The following is a 22,303-nucleotide window of genomic DNA, read 5'->3' on the forward strand; positions in this document are numbered from 1 at the left end:
ACATAACGTTCTCCAAGCTTCGCACTGGCTATGTCAAGGGTTGGATGTTGATTGAGTAGCTGGCTCGATTTTCTCTTGTAGAAAATACTGGAAAGAAATCAACAGGATGGATTATATGATTGTTTTTATATTTCTTAATGTATTAAACACTGCGTGTTGTATGAATGAATATGTACACAATATGTCGAGACTTATTTCAAAATACTTGGAGTATTGTGGAAGCGAATCCATTTGCTCAAAGATGGACGAAAAAGGTAATCTACAAATATCCAAGACTAGCAATTTCCACGACTGTCTCTCGTGTTCTTGTTCGGAATATTGTGACTTTAACCGTAATTGTTGCCTAGACGAATCCTACAGCACCTGCGTTCAAAGCATGATTCCATGGAGCATTTTCAACCAAGATCAAAGCTATAAGATGGTTTCTTCTTGTCCAGATCTGTACGAAATTTGCTTTCAACCGATTACTGGAACTAATTTCCTTCATCAAATACCGGTGTATTCTTTTGTTACAAACAAAACCTATGCAAATGTCAATTGTTCTAAATGTCACGGTGAAAATGAAACTGTATCATGGGCGTATTACATAGAATGTCCGTATAAAGAAATAGATATTGATGACTATACGGATGCACCTAGTCTATGGAACGGCATGATGTACAGTAGCTGTGCTTTAAAGTTGACCCCGCCTGTAAATACTTTCCAGCGGCACTGTGAAGTGACCTCCCTGGTCAGGACATGTAATATTACGGGGGACTGGGATGTGTACGATAAAGAAATCCAAGACGCATGCGAGCATTACCAGAAACCATATAAGTTTTACCAAAATGTCTTTTGCTTTCTTTGTAATACGGGTAAGGAACAAAGAAAAGTTTTAAAACTCACGGAATCTAACAAAACGCCTATGTCATTTGAAAGGGAAAACAACATACCGAGTTACTTGATGAACTACAATAAGTCCCACGAACAGATGTTGCAATTCGACGATGCGTTAGTGCTATTTTCAGAAGAATATAATGGAACAAATGACCGGTATATGGCTAATTTAACGTTACTATCATTCAATTTGGCGGAGAGCCTAAACAAAAGCTTGAGAGATAATGATACTTTAAATAAATCAGTAGATTTTGAGGCCTCTGTGAATCTGACTGCTCTATATGAGGAGTACGTCAGGTCAGGTGGCTATCGTAACTGGTGCTCAGAGGAACACAGAGTTGACAAAATATTCCCCGGCTTCAAAGCAAGGAGAGACTGTAGTTGTGACGACAACTGTTATAAATCTGCCTCCTGCTGCCCCGATGCTGCATTCTTTCAACGCAGGGCTTGTTCCGCAGCACACATCATCCACACGGCTCGCTATGAATTTAACACGTCGTATTATTTTATGATTAGGAAATGTCCGATATATTACAAGCATGCTTCAATAAAACTCAAATGTGAAAGCAATTCCAATGTTGACCTGCTAAATATTCCGGTGATCAATATTCAAACCCATGAAACTTATTTTAATATATACTGTTATATTTGTCACAACCAGAAAGAGCCGAACTATCAAAATTTGACTGATATCATGGTATGGAATGTGAGTCTAGTTTGTCCGAAATTATTTTTCCCTGCACTCAAACCTTCAATATCGGCAATCTTACAGACTGCGAATAAAAATGGTTGTTCTTTTTATTATAGCACTACATTTTTTGTGGATAGTTGCGAACTAACTGATCGACAGACCATTGGTATCTGCAATCAGACAGGAGTTGTCAAATCAGTGTCTGAAAGTGCTCGATTTATGTGTGAAAGTATTGATGGAAACTTAATGGCAAAATCACAATATTCAATGTATAAAAATCCAATTTGTGATCTGTGCAACAGCGAGATTTTTGAAGAACCCATATCAAATTGCTACTTTAAAGATCTAGATGTCAGCAATTCAGACAGATATAATTGTGAAAATGGTAATTTGGATATACATTCTTATCCCTTTAAGAACAGATATTGTAAAACATGCAATAGAAGAATAATGTTACCTCAAACAGGTACAGACTTTATTCATAACGAAATTGGATTGCCTACCTACAGAAACTTGTTTGTAATGTCTGATACTAGTGAAGATCCCACCAGACAAGTGGTAGGATGTAGCAGATCACAGTTCAAGGATACATACACGGTATTTTTTTTTTAACTTGTAAAGAGTTTTCATAACGTTATTGACAAGTACAATACAATTTTCGGTGAGGGGAATATTTTTTAAACTCCTAATTAAGGTACCTCACTACACCTAGACTTATACTTTTTAAGAAAATACGTCACAGGATGGCGATGAAAATGTTTTGTTAAACTTTTTATATCGTTTGATTAGGTTGTACATCGTCGTAGCTCAGTGGTTAAAGTATTGGGCTTCTAAAGATTAAAAAAAGTATTGGGCTTCTACCACAAATCACGAGTTCGAATCCGCATGGAGCTTTTGTTCATGTTTACTGAATTAAATTTTCGAAATTGTAATTTTTCATCCAAAATTGCACACTGTTTGCCTATTTGACTTAAACACTTTTCTAAGGCTTATATAGGGGTGTAGGAAGAGCGGTGCTGAAAGAGAAATATGGCGGACAGTGCCTATTTACAGCGGTGTTCAGCTTTAAGCCATTTTTATTTAACTGAAAGCCGCCAGTTTTAAAATACACCACATTGTGCAAGATAGTCTAATGCATTTGTGACTACCACGCCATTTTAAAGAAAGGAAGAGGCCCATGGGCCACATTGCTCACCTGAGCAATATTGGACATTAAGATCAGCTTCATGAATTCAAATTACAGATCCTGTAATAAAAGATTTTCAAAATTTTCTTCAGATGTTCTTATATTGAGCCCCTTTTGTAACTAGATGACTTCATAGTTATATCACATATTAAGCATTGTCATTCTCAAAAAAATCTAAAACAATTGTTCATAAAAATAAAACCCTACAACAAACTTTGAACCCTTTTTTTGGCCCCTCGAATTATCCAGGGCCACAGTATAAACAATTGAGAATCAATAAATATCAATATGCTTGCATATGAGTATTACAATATATATTTATATGGTATTTTATTTTTAAAGATTTTTCTCTTTATATATTACACAACCTAAGGATGCTTCTTCAAAAGTAACTGCTTCTCTTCTTAATTAATTATTCCTATGTAAGAATTCGACCCCTATGGTCGCCCCACCCTACTTCCAGGGATCATGATTTGTACAAACTTGAATCTACAATACCAAAGGATGATTCCACACAAATTACAGCTTCTCTGGCCAACTGGTTTTTGAGAAGAAGATTTTTAAAGTATTTTCGCTATTTTTATGGAAGCATTTGATCTCCAATGGTCGCCACACCCTTCTACCAGGGATCATGGTTTGAACAAACTTGAATCTACAATACCAAAGGATTCTTCCAAGTTACTGTTCTTCTGGCCCATTGGTTTTTGATGAGAAAATTTTTAAAGAATTTTTTCTATATATTCCTGTGTAAAATTTTGACCCTCCCATTGTGGCCCCACCGTACCCCCGAGAATCATGGTTTGAACAAACCTGAATTTACACTACCTGATGATGCTTTCAAACAAGTTGCAGCTTTTCTGGCCAATTGGTTATTGATGAGAATTTTCTAAATGATTTTTCTCTATTAATTCCTATGTAAAATTAAGACCCTCAGTTATGGCCCCACCGTTAACCCGGGGATCACGAATTGAACAAACTGAATTTACACTATCTGAGTATGCTTCCACAGAAGTTTCAGGTTATCTGACCAATTGGTTTATGAGAAGAAGATTTTTATAAGATACAAACAAATGTTTAATATTTCCTAATGATCTCCCTTTGAAATAGATCTATGGAGGGTAATCGTGTTCAAAAATCCAGACATGTTAACTTGTAAATCTGAATATGCAATCGTGTTGGTCTGTGAGCCTGGGTATAAAAGTGTGTAATTCTGATCGTGTAACCTTAAAACTCTGGTATAAACACAACTAAGATTTGACTCAGTTCCTTCATATGATGCACATTTTGCATCTTTTATTGTTTTCATTAGTTAATTAAACCTTCAACTTTGCACACTTACAATCCGAAGTTTCTGCATTTGTAACTTCAGAATCGGCAATAGTACATTTGACAATTTACAAATTGACAAATGTAAAGTCTACAAGTTTGTCGAATTTTGACATGACCTTATATGGCAACTGCCTTGCCGCGGGGAAAAGGCATGCCGTAATCGCCGGAATGGAAAAAACAGCTAAACTATAACAATAAGCTTTTAATGAACGACACGTTTTCTATAGAAAATACCGGTATTATTTTTAGAAAAATTATGGAGGTATGAATTAATGAAACTGGACCAAACAGGAAGAGAGTCATGAATAAAAAAATCGTTGCCGATGTGACGAATGCGCTAATTTCAGTAATATAATTCTTGTGGTATTATACGATAAGGGTTAAAAAGAAATGCTTAATATCTTATTTCTCTCAAATAATTTGATATGTAATTTAAAGTGAAATATAAGTTAATGCGTGCTCTTCTCTAGAAATTAGACAAATCAAGAAATCCTTAAGGGGGTGAATATATTTTGAGCGGCATGGGGTTTGGGGAACGCCGTGAGGTTTCCAAAGGAAAAATCCGGATATTGAAAATGGTGGGCATGCGGATGGCGGCCAAAAGGGTACCCTTATTGTACCGATACCTCCTCGTACAGTTTTCAAGATAGGTTGTTGTTCTTTTGCAGATCAATTATACATATATCAGAGGTATGCAAATTGCCAGAATTTTGATTTCTGTTAATTTGAGAAATACCAGCTGTTGAACCTAGTCATTTTTGGCAAAAATATTGCATAAAGAGTACTCCATTTCTCTGCATGGATAGATAGTATTTATCAATTCAGGATTGACAAATGGATTATTGATACTGTTCACACAAAGGAAAACTTGTTTTGTTGTCACATTGACAGCTTTTCTCTATTAATATTAGAATTAAATGACTTGCAAAGATTTGTTAATTTTTAACGGAAAAATGTATGAAACTATACATGTATTTATACTTTTTTTTAAATATCAAAATGATTTTGTTGTGAAAGAGCAAGATAAATAGTAGAACAATCCAAAACTCCTATTAAAAAAGTTAAATTATAATTAATTTAAGTACAATGTTTTGTTACAATTGAAAGTTTTTGAAGAAATAGTAAGGGTATACTAGTATGTTTATGTTTTTGTAATTATGTTTTTCTTCGGAAATTGGATTTCTGAAATTGAGGAACGGAGTGGGTCAGATGAATTTGATCGTTTATTAACTGGTAGAGTTTTTAAATCAAAAAAATATTTCAAAATAAACTGCATTGACAATCATTTTACAAAATTAAGTTTCTGCTTTATGGTTAACAGTACATGTTCACAAGTGACTGTAAAGCTGTATTATATATAATAGCTCTCCGTATTTTTTTTATCAGACAACTTCACAAAGTGAGTCTTGTATTGAACCGCCATTCAGGACGTCATACTCATATCCCGTAATACCGGTAATTGCTTGAAATAAAAAAAAGAAATGCTGATTTTCACCTGCATGATAGGCTTTTTTCCATATTTATTGCCGACAATGCCAAATGAAACATTTTAAGAAATAATTAATACACATTTTAATTTCACGACAGTTAACCATATCTTTGGATTTTTTGTTTATTTTTGTAGGGGGGGGGGGGGTCGCATCTTATGTCTCATAGAAATCATAATTTCAAAACCAATGTCTCCAAATATTGTTTGTTTTTCGTATTGATAATTGATAACTTTGCAACTCAGATGTTTTATTGACCAACTGGCCGACCCCGTGTAATTTTTCGCCGGGAGGGGGAGGGTCGTCTTGTCCCAAAGTTGTGGTAGCGATAAAGATGCTTTTGGGAATAATTTCTTTATTCAGCCGAGCTCTTTTCCGAAAAATCATTCTTCCTTAGAAAGGTTGTTATCCAGAGATAATATAATTATAGGCCTATCGAACAATTTTTTATTTTTATTTTTTCCGTCCCCATTCCGGCGATTACGGCATGCCTTTACCTGCAGCTAGCCTTTTCTATCGGTGACGTCACTGTTTCCATTTATGGTCATGTCAAAATTCGACAAACTTGTAGACTTTACATTTGTTGATTTGAAACATGTCAGCCTTGCTATTTCAGAAAATGGAGATGCAGAGACTGCAGATAGAAAGTGTGTATTAAGAGGCAGGTTACATGTAGATAACAAACAACATTTCACAGCTGCATTTGTAGGAAAAATTAGATTGAAGGCCTGCGGGGTCAACTCTAAAGTGTTTATGCCTGAGTTTTATAGGTTTTACGAACGAAATTACACTCATTCATACTCGGGCTCACACACCAACAACATTGCATATTCGGATTTACAAGTTTACATGTCTGAATTTTTGAACACGATTACCCTCCATAGAGATCGTGGCCCTTCATTTCAACAAAAATGAAATTCCCTTTACCTAAGGATGCTTTGTGTCAAGTTTGTTTGAAACTGGCCCGGTAGTTCTGTTGATTAAGTCAAAAATGTAAAAAAAATTTACAGAGGGACGGACGGACGGACAGACAAACGGACGCCGGACAAATATTGATCAGAAAGCTCACTTGACAGGTGAGCTTAAAAACAATTTCGTCGGCCACAAAGCAGGGATAATATCAATAAAGACCGTAGGGACTGAGTACAGAAGTTTGGAGAGATGAAATGATGAAAAGATAAAATGATGTAATGGAAAAGAAAAATTCTTTTTCTGTTTCCCATTTAGTTAACATAGATAATGGTCCTAATTTAGGATGACTGCGTATGACTGAACATTTAAAAATCTAGTGTTACTCTACGGATGACTAATAAGTTGTGATAAACTAATTATAAATATCTTGTGTATGAATGCAAAGCGGGGCTTAAAGCAGCGTGGTCCGATTTTATATCAAATTGTACGTACTGTTTTAAAGGATGATTAAATATGTGTATAGTTCTATGCTTTAAAGTAGTTTCATTAGTCATTTTAGTCATATTCATATGATAAAAATATTTTTTTTGAAAATTTGTTATCAAAACAAATTTTACATAAAAGGGTACTGCATTATTTCCGGCGTCAAGGCGGATATGAATGTCCAACGACTTTGACATTTACGTCCTATAAAGAATATTATAATTCAAAAATGTTTTTAATTGGCAAATCAGCACAAACCTAGATACATATTGTTTGGGAATATATTTGAGGTTTTTGTTTACAATCAAAGAAAACAATGCGGGTTGAAAAAACTCAATCATCCAGGGGGGCGAAACCTAACGGTCCCTTTTGCTAAACATTACTATGGTGCATTTATTTCGTATTCTCATACAGAAATTATTTTTAATTACTTTAAATGTTTCCATCGTAGAATAAAGACCGATTTTGCTTTTGTGTTTAGACGACAGTCTGTAACCGTCTATGATTAATGGCTCTTTCAATTCTATAATAGCCATTAAAAATCCAGTATTGCTTTAAAGGGATTGTAAGCAGAATGTTCATGTATAGATCAGTAATATACTTTTTTCTAGTAATTCAGACCAGAATATAAGATTTGACTAGATTTGATTAGAATGTTTTGAGGAAAAGAAACCAGAGCATTCTCTTTATAGATCTATAGACGTACATTGTTATTTTTCTTAAAATCTATGTAAATATTCATTTCAGAGCAAATGCAGAAAATTGCTGTGTTCGAGAGGAAAACTGCTGATGAATGACACATGTTCGTATTTTGTTCCTTATGCCAGGGAAGCACAGTACAATGTAGCGCTTAGAGTTCTGATGCACTCAAATTCGACTCACACCAATTTGCGTAATATCATAGATAATCTGCAAGAAATTCTTCAGAAAGAAATAAAAGAAGGGAACAATAATATAGAAGATATATATGTTTATTCAAAATTGTCTTGTAATGAACCCATGGGACTATCGACAGACATATGTTTGATTTACACCCGAATCAAAGTACAAAATAACCAGTTTCCAATTAACAGAAACCGCTTGGAGATGCAGCTGTTAGGTTTAACAAATATCAGAATCAATTTTGAGGGTGTTTTGCTTGAATTTCAACAAAGCTTAGAGGCCTGGTTTCTTCCAATTTATAATCATGAGAAAAAGATAAACTCTATGGAATGCTTCACGAAAAACATTTCTCATTCCTCAAAATATTCATATAACATTAATAATTTACTTGTTTGCAAACAGATCCAACTAGAACCAGACGAATACGTTCTTTCTAAAGATTACAGTAGCATATACGTTAAGTCAGTTGACAATAGATACAATTTTAATGAATTTGTAAAAGAAAGTAATGGAAGAGTACGGATTTGTGCAGAATCATACAAAAGAAAAAGGAAGGTGTATTTTTCGTCAGATCAAAAAGGTAACTTAGATATTGGATTAATGGTTGTTACTTATATCTGCACCATTTTTTCTCTTCTGTGCTTGCTCGCAACAATTTTGATTTATTGCATTTTACCTGTTTTAAGAACGGTACCAGGAAAAAACACAATGTGCTATGCCTTTTCGCTTTTTCTGGCACAGCTTTTCTTCATCATCCAAGCGTACATTACCAACGAGAAAGCATGTGCATGGATTGGAGGATTCACTCATTACTTTTGGATCACTGTATTTACTTGTACCAATATCTGCTGTTTTCACATGTTTAGATTATTTGTGAGGAATGCTTTGACACGCGGCGATGTATCTGCGGAAAGAAAACTATTCATAAAGTACTGTCTGGCGTCTTTTCTGTTACCATTGCTTCCTGTAGCCTTGAATATATCACTTGCTTACACAAACATTAAGTCCATACAGTTTGGATATGGAGGAAAGAAATGTTTCCTTCTCGATCATAAAGCTCAAATTCTATTGTTTATCATTCCAATATTTCTACAGATTATTTTCAATATAATAATGTTTTCCATCACTTTTTATTACATAAGAAATACACCGAAGGTCAAGAGCACTCAAGACAGACATGACTTTACCATTTTCATGAAACTGTTTTTATTGACTGGTGTGTCGTGGCTCTTCATGATTGTAGACGGATTTTTTGATGTATCTCCTTTTACATTTTTGGCTACAATTGTTAATGGCGCCCAAGGAGTGATTATATTCGTCTCGTATATTTGTAATAAAAGAGTTTTCAAACTATTGAAAGATAAACATGATCAACTTCAGAGTACACGTTCTCAAAACATTCATTCATCAACAGCAAATCACACTACCACAACTCAAATGTGAATTATCAAAAGTTCAAAGAAGAAAACTATTTCCTATTTATGAGTTTAGAAAGTATATACCTGGTCAATTTCTTGAAATCCTAATTGCATGCAACAATTTCTGTTGTAAATTTTATGTTCTGCTTATTAAATTATATATTTTAGATTGTCAGTTTTCTTTATTGCTATTTTTCCAATTACATTTTTTGTATTTTTTAAAACCTTTGAATTTTGGTGCTCCTTTTAAATTTAAATATGATGTTTGATTAAATAAGCAAAATATATATTCTTTGACTTTTAGTATGATTCTACTTTTCACCTAGTTTGGATCATGGATATCTGATAGGTTTAGAAAAGCAATATAAGTGAATGGGCAAAGAGTGATAACTGTTAAAAATGTTGCAAAATCGCAGGAAATTAAAGATAAAATGGATCCCTTTAGATTAATGTTTTTGCCAGCTAAAAAGAGTGGAGTTGATTTCTGTCTTCTTTTGGTGTTTCTTTAGAAGTAGTTGTTTGGATTCAATTTTTGTAGTATTTACCATACTGTATCCTTTATTTTTGTTAATATACACAATTTAAAAGGAAGGGATTACAGCAAATTAATTAAATATCAATTTATTTCTCTTTTATTTGCAAATGTATTGAAACTAGATGGTGCAGATGATTGTTGAAAATGTAAATCATTGTACAATTTTAATATGTATTATTATTTCTTTGACTTTCTGTTTACTGCAATAAAAATTATAGTATTGCTGAGAATAATTTACATATAACAAGAAATGATACTGAAAAAAATATATTTATTAGGAGGGCATAGTTCTGCGTCACTTTTTTCACGTAGAGTGTGCACATTTTTTTTTATGAAAATGACACTTATTCTTCAAGCAAAAGAGTAATTTTTCTACGTAGAGCAGTGACCAGTAGTCATTATTATAAGTCGAAAAATGATCCCGGAACGATTATCTGAGAGTCATCTGTTCATGTTTAGATATTTTACTAGATAAAGACAGAATGGTATCGTAACAACAAAACTTAATGTTGATTCGATACGCAAGGGTATGCTCTACGCATGGTCAATTTCTAAACAAGGTAATATAAGCTACTGACAAACAACTTGATAAAACAAAATTATCAACAGTCTCGATTGAAGTCGACATCATCTTGTAAGTTCTATGGTCGATACTACGACCTTGTCTGCAGACAGTCCTCCGCTTGGTGAAAGCTGACTAACGTTTTTTCATAGTTATTGTTGGGCCATTATTACGTTCACCGAATTGTCGAAGAATTTTTCAGTTTTCCCCTTTAAGACAAAGAGCACACATTAGTGTGACGGGTGTCTTAATTTTAGGTCCGCTATGTATATGGTCCGGGGCGGACCATTAATGTAATTAACATTGAGGCCCGCCTTTGCTCTAAAAGCGTCCGGTCCGTATAAGAAAAGGTCCGTCTAACATTAAAGGACCGGGTATATTTTTCATTTTTTTCAATTTCGAGTATTTTGTTATAAAATAAGTGGTATTATTTTGTAATTATTTTAAGGGAGTACTTACCCGAGGTGAGTTCCTAAAAATTCATCATAGAGTGTAAATGAAAATACATAATTATTTATGTAGTTTGGTCAACTGATTGGTGTCATTATTTAAATTATGGCTTGAACCAGGTGTTATATACAAACACCACCCTGCAGGTGTGAAGAGTCCATACCTTCAGGTGTTTGACTGTTTGAAATAATCATGTTAACAATGGACATTTCATACGTCATTTTTTTGCACATCTTTTCACTATGATACACTTTTGAAAATGGGACCCATTCTAAAATCAAATATTCTTTACAATTACATTATAAAGATAATAAAATGTTAATTTCAAACACATTAACAGCAACACAACTCATAGGAATGAGCCAGACGAGCTTAGCAGGCAGCTGACCTTTAATGAAAATATGTATCATCGAAATCACGTGAACATAAAATGAACATATAAATGTACTTCCCCATGATTGACCTTAAAAACCACCAAGGAAAAACCATTGATAATATTAAAAAAGAAACTATGAAAATCTGTGTCCGAAAGCAAGTTAAAATTACGTCTAGCGGCGAATGTAGGACTTATTCATATATAATTATCAATATTATTATTATTTACACATGTATAATTCAGTAAATATTATAGAGACATAAAAAAATTAAAAATTGAAAAAAAAATCTAAGCTTTGTGCACTGAGTGAAACTGGCTAGAATGGCCTTTACTTTTTAACACCAACTCTTTTATACTGGCCTTCCTATGGCTCGCCCTGTATTCCTACGCAAATCTATTCGAACACGTTATTATCACACAACGTTTTCTCCGCTATTCTAAGAAACGCAGGAAAACTAATTTTTACCGGCCGCCAGGAGGCGGTCCGTTATTTGATACACATTTAAGTATTGTAACTGCGTTTCTGCGGGATAGTTTTTTTTAACTAAAATAATATAATGCTTATTTTTATGACTTAAAAGTAAATTTTCATGTAGAAATACGTTTTATGCCTTTTAAAAACATTACATATTTTTTTGTTTTACTCGTAAATGAAAAATTGGTTATAGCCTGTCGTGTTAGACGCATTTTTAACGAGACCTTAATATCTTCGGAAAGTTTCGGAGTTTTTCATTCTTTTCAAATCATGTATCGGGATCGGTGTATGGGACATATTAAAGACCTGAAACACTGAAGACCTGAATGTCATGAAACTTTATATAAACGATGTATTTGAATTTCTATGTGCTGCGTCTAAAAAGAACTTTGTGTGTCTATTTATTATATTTCCATGTGGTATGCGGTAGAAAAATATCATAAAATCATCAAAGTTCTTTTATGATATTTTAAACAATAATACCTCTGTGACAACAGGTAAAAGAATGTGGAATGAATTATTAGATATAGAGGATGTTATGTTTATTTCCGGAACTTACTTTTCTGATAACCATTGGTTTTCTCTTTTATACGGTAACTTTCGTTTTTCTGTATGTTTTGGCGCGCAGCCATATTGTGTTCAAGTTGATAAATGATAAACATTGAATAGTACTGGTGTTTGTATTCTTGGACCCACAAACGGACATTACAATTGGCGACGAGGATCGGACAACGTCACAACACAATAACTATGGCTGTCTACGGGAAAATAGAAAATTATGAGTTCGATATGAACTGGGATGAATATATCAAAAGGTTGGAACATTTTTTTACTGCCAACGAAATCGAGGACGCTGATAAAATGAAGTCTATATTATTAACAGTGTGTGGACAGAAAATGTATGGACCTATTCGTAATTTAACGTCCCCGAACAAGCCAGCAGACAAAACTTACGCAGAGTTGAAAACCTTGATTGCCCAACATTTAAAACCAAACCCTCTGGCTATCGCCGAACGATTCAGATTTTATCAAAGAAACCAGGGGAAACAGGAAACCGTAAGTCAGTACATCGCGGAACTTAGAAAACTCAGTGAATTCTGTGAATTTGGAGAATTTCTGAACCAGGCATTGAGGGATCGTTTAGTGTGTGGCCTTTCATCGGTGGCTACTCAGCGAAAACTACTAGCAGAGGATAAGTTAGATTTAAAGAAGGCAATGGATGTAGCAATTTCAATGGAACTTGCCGAGAATGAAGCTCGTAAATTGAAAGCGGATGTTCAAGATGTTCATGAACCCGAATTCATACACAAAGTGACTGTGAGGAATAAACCATGCTATAGATGCGGGAAGACAAATCACATACCAGATAAGTGTTTTTATAAAAGCAGTAAATGTCACACATGTCATGAAATGGGACATATACAGAAAATGTGTTCAAAAAAGGAAACAGTGGAGCCTAAAAAACAAAAGAAGAAGTCAAAATTGAACTTTGTGTCAGAAAATCCAGAGTCAGATCATTCCGAGGACAACAGTGAGAATGAACACTGGCCAATTTTTTCATTGTCAAGGGAGCAAGGAGGAGCCAAGGAGATAAGGATAGCTGTATCACTGGAAGATGAACAAATAGAAATGGACTTAGATACAGGTGCTTCTGTCTCTGTGATATCTGAACAATTTTATGAGAATAAGCTGAAGAGGAAAGTCAAGTTGCATCCAAGCTCTGCAATTCTGAAGACATATTCAGGTGAGATATTGGAAGTGTTGGGTGAAATAAGTGTGAATGTGAAGTATCAAACACAGACAAAAACATTACCTGTTATCATGGTTAAAGGAAGGGGGCCAGCCTTGTTCGGAAGAAATTGGCTCCAAAGTATAAAACTGGACTGGCAGTCAATCCATATTGTGATGGCAGATGACTTGAAGAAGTATTCTGTTTTTGACAACAAATTAGGATGCATCAAAGGGATCACAGCAACCTTAAAGGTTAAGGGTGATGTACCACCAAAATTCTTCAAGCCTAGACCCGTACCATTTGCTTTGCGAGACAAGATTGCTGCAGAATTAGACAGACTTCAGCAAACAGGTATCTTGGAGAAAGTTGAATGTTCAGACTGGGCTGCTCCAATAGTTCCAGCAATGAAAGCAGATGGCTCTGTGCGTATATGTGGAGACTTCAAGGTCACAGTAAATCCATACTTGGATATTTCAGAATATCCATTTCCTACAAGTGATGAATTGTTCACAAAGCTCAATGGTGGACAAAAATTTTCAAAGCTTGATTTGTCTCAGGCGTATAACCAAATTGTTTTGGACAAAGACTCTCGAAAGTATGTGACTATTAACACACACCAAGGACTCTATCGATACACTCGTTTACCTTTCGGTATCGCATCAGCACCTGCTATTTTTCAGCGAACGATGGATACCATTCTTCAGGGTCTGAACAAGGTCGGATACATACTTGATGATATCCTTGTAACTGGAGCAAATGACTCTGAACACAAGCAGATTTTAGAAGCTACACTCCAACGTCTGGATGATTATGGTGTGAAATTACAGAAATCTAAGTGCCAGTTTATGCAGGACCAAGTGGAATACTTTGCATTTATTGTGAGTAAGGAAGGAATCAAGCCTTCACCAAAGAAGCTAGCAGCAATTAATAACCTGGAGGATCCCAAGTCACGTAAGGAACTTCAGATATGGTTGGGAATAGTGAATTACTATCGAAAATTTGTCCCAAACATGTCAACAATTAGTGGACCACTTACACATTTATTGTCTCAAGATGTTCCATGGAAGTGGACCCCAGAGTGTTCTGAAGCTTGTGCCAAAATAAAAGACTTGCTAGTGTCATCTAAAGTAATGGCTCACTATGACCCCCACAAACCATTGGAGTTAGCTGTTGACGCTTCTGGATATGGATTGGGTGCAGTGATATCGCATTCCGATGGATCAAAGGACAATCCTATTGCATACGCTTCCAGAACCTTAACCACTGCAGAAAAGAATTACTCGCAGATAGAAAAAGAAGCCCTTGCTATCATCTTTGGAGTTACCAAATTTCACGCGTATCTATATGGGCGGAAATTTACACTCATTACCGACCATAAACCGCTAACCACTATATTTGGACCCAAGAAAGGCATTCCAGTCTTAACAGCTTCTCGACTGCAGAGGTGGGCGATCCAACTGGCAGCTTACCAGTTTGACATTAAATATCGCACTACAGGAAAACACCAAAACGCAGATACCCTTTCACGTTTGCCACTTGCAGAGGAGAGAGAGTCAAGGACAGTATTTGATAGAGAAACGGAGTTGATACACAGAATACAGCTACAAAACTTACCTGTGACTGCTGAAAAAGTCGCAGCTGCAACAAAGAATGACATTGTATTGTCTCGTGTGGTGGAATTTACCAAAAGTGGTTGGCCAAGCTCACAACCAGACCCAAACTTGTTGCCATTCTATCGAATACGCAATGAATTAACTATTGAAGATGGATGTTTACTTCGAGGGATCAGAGTGATTATCCCAGAAAAGTACCGACAAGATTTACTGGCGGAGTTACATGTCTCACATCCAGGAATGGTCAGGATGAAATCATTAGCCAGACTTCATGTATGGTGGCCCGGTTTGGACTTTGATATTGAGACCAAAGTATCTCGGTGTGACTCCTGTAGAGCTCAATTACCCAACCTACCTAAAGCTCCAGCCAATCCGTGGTTATGGCCAAGTGCACCCTGGAAACGAGTACACATTGACTATGCTGGACCCTTTATGCAGCGCATGTTCCTAATAGTAGTAGATGCATATTCAAAGTGGATTGATGTGGTGATGATGACTTCTACTACCTCAGAGAGTACTATCAATGCTTTGAGATACCTGTTTTCTTCATATGGGCTACCTGTAGAAATTGTCTCTGACAATGGACCCCAATTTGTGTCCGAGGAATTTGAAACATTTTTAAAGGAGAATGGAATACGTCACATTAAGTCTGCACCATATCATCCTGCATCAAACGGGGAAGCAGAAAGAGCCGTTCGTACTTTTAAACAAGCAATGAAAAACATGGCAAGTGAGACGGGAACGTTAAATCAGAAATTGGCAGTATTTTTATTGTCCTATCGCACTACTCCGCATACAACTACCAATACAACACCAAGTGAGCTTTTCTTCAACAGAAAACTTCGTACAAGACTGGATGTGGTGAAACCCCAATTGTCTTACCATATCCATCAGAAATCACTCCCAGTTGAAAAGAATACTCGAGAATTCAATGTTGGTGATACTGTCATGGTGCGTGATTATTGCGGAAACAAAGTCTCTTGGATAAAAGGTACCATCTCGAGAAGACTGGGACCAGTTACTTACCATGTGAGTGTTTGTGGTATGCTGTGGAAACGACATGTAGATCAGATACGTACATGTGATGCCATGTGTGAATTAAGAGGTTCAGAGCCAGTAAAACCAAGTGTGTTCGACTGCCTGGTTCCCATAAGTGCACCGTTGAAGAGTGGGGAGGAACCATTCAACAATACCGGTGATGTCCTTAACTCCCAGGATTCACTGTCTACTGAACCCTCTACCAGTGATGACCGCAAACATGAAAACATCAGTCCAACACAACTCAGATATCCACCTCGTGAACGTCGCCAACCACAGCGACTAATCGAACAGTGTTAAACTATCAATTCCAGTGTGATTTACTTATAATGTTAAAATCTTGTTCTAGATTTACCAACCTGTAATGATTTACAATTTTATTGGAAAGGGGAGAAAAGTGTTATGTTTATTTCCGGAACTTACTTTTCTGATAACCATTGGTTTTCTCTTTTATACGGTAACTTTCGTTTTTCTGTATGTTTTGGCGCGCAGCCATATTGTGTTCAAGTTGATAAATGATAAACATTGAATAGTACTGGTGTTTGTATTCTTGGACCCACAAACGGACATTACAGAGGACATGGAATGGAAATTAATCCATAAACTACCTTTCATAATAACAAAAAACTGTAAACTTCAATGGTTCCAATACAGAATAATTAACAAAATTTTAGCAACAAACTCTTTTTTTTTATTCAAAATTAAAAAAGTAAACCCTAAATTGTGTACCTTTTGTCACAGAGAAGAGGAAACTATAGAACATATATTGTGGGACTGTGATTGTGTTCAATCTTCTTTAGAAAATTTTAAACATTATTTAGAAGAAAAAATCAATTTTCAGGTTACATTTACCAAGAAAACTTTCATTCTAGGCATCCTTGGTAAAAGCAAAGATATCCTTAATTTTTCTTTAGTTAAAGTACTATACTTTTAAGTCATACTGTACTGAGAAACAGTTGAATGTTTCTTATGCAATGTCGTCTTTAAAGCTCTTCTATGAAACACAGAAATTTATTTCTTACAAAAATGGTGAAAATGAGATTTTTGATACTCATTGGAACATCTGGAATCCAATTTTTACTTGAACTCTCTCTCTCTCTCTCTCTCTCTCTCTGTCTCTCTCTTTTTTCTGAATTATTATGTTTAAAGCATCATAATAATGCATCGTATGTCTGCAGAATGTGTGAAATAAAAAAAATATCATAAAATGACATCCATATCAATTGTTTACGCAAAAATATGAGAGAACTGAAATTTGAATTGACCTGAAAATTTGAGCTAACCTGATTTATTTTTAATTCTTTTGAAATAACCATGATTATCTTCACAAAATGAAGTGTGGATAAGATTTACAATTCCATTTAGGAAAAAAATTATCCGGCTTAATTTTTCCCCTTAAAATCATGCAGATTCTACCGGATGAGTATGATCTTACATGTACCTTTAAATAATCCATTTCTATTTTATTATTGAAATCATATAAACTAATGCATTAAGTTTTAATTCAATACAATGCAACAAAAATCAAGATGGTTTGAAATACAAAATCTCCAAGAGAAAATTGATGAGTTGAACTTTGTGTTAGAATAATGTACAAATCAATGTGTTCTCCATTACTTCATACTATAGCAATGATCAATGACCGTTAGAAATGCTCACAGTAACGAACTCTACTCTTAATAATAATATATATGTTAAAATTCAAAACATGTTGCTAAAAATATACCATTAAAATTAAAATTTACCATTAAAATTATTACAACGTTAACCAATTCGTTATTTTCTTCTTTGTGGTGTGTTTAATTTTATGTAAACAACCAATGACGATTCATACAACAATAATATTTTTTTTGCGGCCCATTTGACGCTTGCTTCAATATGATTTCTTGTTTGCACTTTGGCAGAAATGTAAGTGATGCGCGCAGCGCCGGCGAGCAAAGCGAGCTCTAAGAACCAATGCGCGCGTGATAAAGAACGAGCTAAACCGCTAGATTCATTAAAAAAAATTGTCTACGTCCCATAATGCTCTCTTATGTTTTCAACCGTTGTGCTATGCAAAAATGGTTCACATTTAAGGTGGCTCTGTACACCACTTTTTGATGACGCAGTACGCAAAAAAGTTAATCTGGAAGAATGCAATTCCGGTACTGGCTGATTTAAACTGAGGCAAATTTAATGGGGACCGCTCTTTTGAAAATTTGTTAAATGGATAGATTTAATTCAATTTGAAAATTCATTACTTAACAAGTAATGTGGTATGTGACACCTTCACGTTGTGTAGTATTATTTATCGAAATAAACAATAAAATCAAGTATAGTTTTTAAAATAGTAGTTTCTTTCCCATCACCGATATCTTGCAGCGTAGCACAGTGGGGTAGTAAATCTGGAGGTCATGAGTTCGAATCCCGTTGAGGACAGTAACATTTTTTACTTTCCAAAATTTTATGAAACGTATATTTTGGTTGAACTGTGAAAGAAAATTCTAAACCGGTGAAAGTATTTCAACTATGATATACTTTAATCCACATTAATATCGACAGATGTTCCTAACCACCTTAAGCGGATGCGAGGGTGGCTTTGAATTTCTCTCAGGTTGCGATACATAAATCCTATTAGTTAATTTTTCCCCTTTATTTATTTGACTTAGTTTTGCATTAAAGGGAATATATTCACGTATATAGGCCTATAATGAAATATGTATGTATTTATTATTCCAACATGATATTTAGGAAATTTTCTTCAACTCGGAAATGAAAAGTCCCCATGGTGTTTGGGCCTGGAAAACTACTGCAATGTCTATTATTACACACATACTTATCACAACTATCGTTAAAAAGCGAACACAAAGTTTTAAATGAAATCGGGCATAGCATGCAGATCCATATATATGACACTGAAGGTGCAATGCGGCATACAGCACATTGCATTCTTATTCAATATTTTACAACGCTGGTCTTGTTGCAGATATTATCCTATTATAGATATTACTTGACCGACAGCGCGATCGGTTTTGTATTTGGTACATGGATAATGTATTGGTATACATCATAAAAAATTGAGCCAATTGAAAGCAAAGACACATTATTTAATAATCATTCTATCACTTTAAATTGTATTTGATTTACAAGTGCTATAAGTGCATTTTATAATTAAGTTTTAAATAGAACCAACTTTTTTTTTCTCAAAAAATAGCTATAGAATATCGGTATACATGTTTGCGTGGATTATTATAAAGGTTTGACAAGATAAGAAAGTAATTATTTAAAAACTGCACGTATTTGTTAAATCTTGGTAAATTTGTTAAATTATTGAAGTAATTCATATTTTTTGAAAGAAGTGGTTGTCTTTACTTTTCTTTTTTCATTTGGCGACGTTAAAAGAAAGAAAATAAAAAGTAAAAAGAATGACGCAACGTCTTATTTGAAATGCCAGAGAAAGGGATGAAAAGCCTTTGTTTTACCAATTAGACACAAAACTGCATCCCGCAATGCTAAAAAAATGGTACATCAAGTTGTGGCAGATTATTACGTAAAAGCATGAATTTGATATCGTCATGCTTGACACTGAAGCGTAATAACGTCTTTTTTGACGTGGCAGCGAAAGGGTTAATCATATAAGCCGATGTTAGGACGTTACAAATACAAAAATGCATGAAATATTATGTGTAAAATTGTTGTCAATATATGTTATTAAGATTTTAAGAAATATTCCCGGTCAAAGTACTTCTTTCGTTGATTCAAACAATATCGTTTTTCAGCCGTATTTTACCTTCATGACACTATTGCTGCGTAATTATATTTTAGAATGGGACCTTTGCCTTTTATTTGTTCTAATCAAAGAAAGGGAGTATCAAAAGGAATTAATTTGTTTATAAGAAAGAAACACACGTAAGATTAGTAAAGAACCATATTCCTGCGGCTGTATTAGCATTTTGAATCTTAATCAAAAGAATTTAGGAGCATTTATTTCTTAATGAGATAATATATGTGTGAAAAAGACAAATGTTGATACCCCGGTAGAATTTTATTTTAGTTTCCTGCTTGCTACTTCGACATATAACATTATTATTTTTTCACTAATGTCAGGTAAACATCATAAAATGCATTTTTGGCCCCTCCCCAATAAAAAGAATAAAAAGATTATTAGATGAAAATCAATACTGTCAGACAAATGCTATTGTTTTAAGATTATTTCAACGAGACGGACATTCCTTTGCAATGGAATCCAGGCTTTGTCGCCTTTTTAAAAAAAGTCGTCGGATAAAACTCAATTATAAATATATTTTATAACTTTTCATACTTAATATTACCCTAATTTTACGGTCATTTTAGTGACACAATACGTGACTATATATACATTTTTTACCGTGTCTTATTCCGGTAACTGAAATATTTTACGACGTACTATTATGAACAATGTGTAACTACTCTTAATAAATTAAAAAAATAAATAAAACCTACGCTGAATCTGTGTCATGTCAACTCCAACACTTAAAACATCAGCTGAAAAATATCAATACAATAAATAATAAATATTAAACTCACTACTGTAACATCCATGTATGACCATGCAGTTCTTTCATCGAGGCGGACCTTTTCTTTAACTACGTGTATATTTAATATTGGGTCCTACCTCTGAAATAAAACGTCCTCGGGTTAAAATTCTGTGAATTATATTTGCATACAGCATTCCAATAGGGCAGACCTTTTCTTTTACTATACTATTGTGTGCTACCCATGAATGAAGACGTAATTTAGATAAACATCAATACATGATCAATTAATAACTACTTGTACATGTACTTAATTCATTGTTTGACTACAGGTGTTAACCTATTTCTCTCAACGGGCGGACCTTTTCTTGAACCATAATATTACTACTCCTAAATTAAAAGAACTTTAGGGTTAAGCAAAGTAAGTATCAAAATTAACAATAATTATCTGCGACCAGTATTTCAACAGGCGGACCTTTTCTTGAGCCATAATATTAGGTTTAAATCGTAAATTAAAAGATACTCGAGGTAAATCAAAGCAAGTATCAATATGAATATCAATAATCGGTATCCAGTAATTCAACAGGCGGGGCCTTTTCTTGAACTATAATATTGGGTCCTACTCACTGAAACAATAGATCATCATAAAATGAAAGTCAATACGAGTGTCAGTTTGTTTAACATTTTCCTTACACTTTACATGTAACATTAAAGCTCCATCCGGATCATTTTACGGGGCGGACCTTAAATCATACGACATCGGTTAGCAGGGGATGCCCATTCCTCCATGATAATGCCTTTAATTTTTGTAGAGGTCTGTCTTTGCTTTGCTCCTGCTTTGTTTTTGTTACATCCTTTACAGCTTAAAATTATAACAAAATATAGTATTACTCCCTCCTGTCCTCTCTGGCTCTGAGTCTGTCTGTCTGACTGTCTGTCCGTCTCTTCTCATTTTAGAGAGGGAGTTGGAATCAGCTCCCTACTAGATCCGAAACTGTTTAAATATTCCATTTTCATTTGTGACAGGCGCATGAGTTATAAATCATATCCATTAAGACAAAAGTCTCGATGATTAAATTGATCAACAATATTGCCGAGTATCGCACTCTACATCTAATCAGGCCTTATTACTAATTCATGAGATAGAGAATTTAATTTCAAATTAGCATTTCTGATGCATTTATATATTGTTGTCAGCCTGTCCTAAAGAATAGTGATCGCTAGGTTTGAAGTTCGTTTGAAATTTTCTCTTCATTCATTCATAGGGGGCTGCAAAAATACATGGGAAATAATTCCTTAATTAGTTTTGTTTTTATTCATAGATAGAGCAAGCACATATGACCGTAGGATGTCAATGGCAGAAATTGTAAAATTGTCTGTAGTTTTAGAAATCACATGAGTTCAAGAAATTACTGAAAAAATAAGTGTCTCAAAGGTATATATGAATGAAAGGCCAGAGAGCGCGTTGTAGAAATGTGATTTTTTGTCAGCATCATAAGAATAATCTCATACGACTAGGTTTTGTAAACAAACTTGCTATCTATTGGAAACAACTCCATAACAAACACCGCTTCTATATCAACAGCACTTTGTTTCAAGATGACAATGTTATATAACTATCTTTCATTATCATTAACATATATGAAGTATGCTGCCATCTGTAGAGTGTTGTATAGAACCGATCAAAAGCTTGTTCTGGGACGTTTCTACAAAACGACATTCGAGACGTCACAATGCAATTTTCATATGCTGAACGCCATGATCA

General features: G+C 34.6%; 2 protein-coding genes across 2 annotated transcripts; both read left to right on the forward strand.

Moving 5' to 3' along the window:
* On the forward strand, positions 1-10,021 carry LOC128164519 (uncharacterized). The gene is made up of 2 exons (XM_052828423.1): positions 1-2,164; positions 7,712-10,021. Exons 1-2 carry the CDS (start codon positions 107-109, stop codon positions 9,287-9,289), a joined length of 3,636 nt encoding a protein of 1,211 aa, XP_052684383.1. The 5' UTR covers positions 1-106; the 3' UTR covers positions 9,290-10,021.
* Positions 10,022-12,412: 2,391 nt separating this feature from the next.
* On the forward strand, positions 12,413-16,345 carry LOC128165050 (uncharacterized protein K02A2.6-like). The gene has a single exon (XM_052829247.1). The coding sequence runs from the start codon at positions 12,413-12,415 to the stop codon at positions 16,343-16,345; it is 3,933 nt and encodes a 1,310-aa protein (XP_052685207.1).
* Positions 16,346-22,303: the final 5,958 nt, after the last annotated feature.

The sequence above is a fragment of the Crassostrea angulata genome, chromosome 10, assembly GCF_025612915.1.
Source record: "Crassostrea angulata isolate pt1a10 chromosome 10, ASM2561291v2, whole genome shotgun sequence".
Taxonomy (NCBI): domain Eukaryota; kingdom Metazoa; phylum Mollusca; class Bivalvia; order Ostreida; family Ostreidae; genus Magallana; species Magallana angulata.

Coding starts and splice junctions, on each gene's coding strand:
- LOC128165050 (XM_052829247.1), top strand. CDS start 12,413: ATGGCTGTCTACGGGAAAATAGAAAATTATGAGTTCGATATGAACTGG.
- LOC128164519 (XM_052828423.1), top strand. CDS start 107: ATGGATTATATGATTGTTTTTATATTTCTTAATGTATTAAACACTGCG. Junction 2,165..7,711: donor AGTTCAAGGATACATACACG/GTATTTTTTTTT, acceptor TATTCATTTCAG/AGCAAATGCAGAAAATTGCT.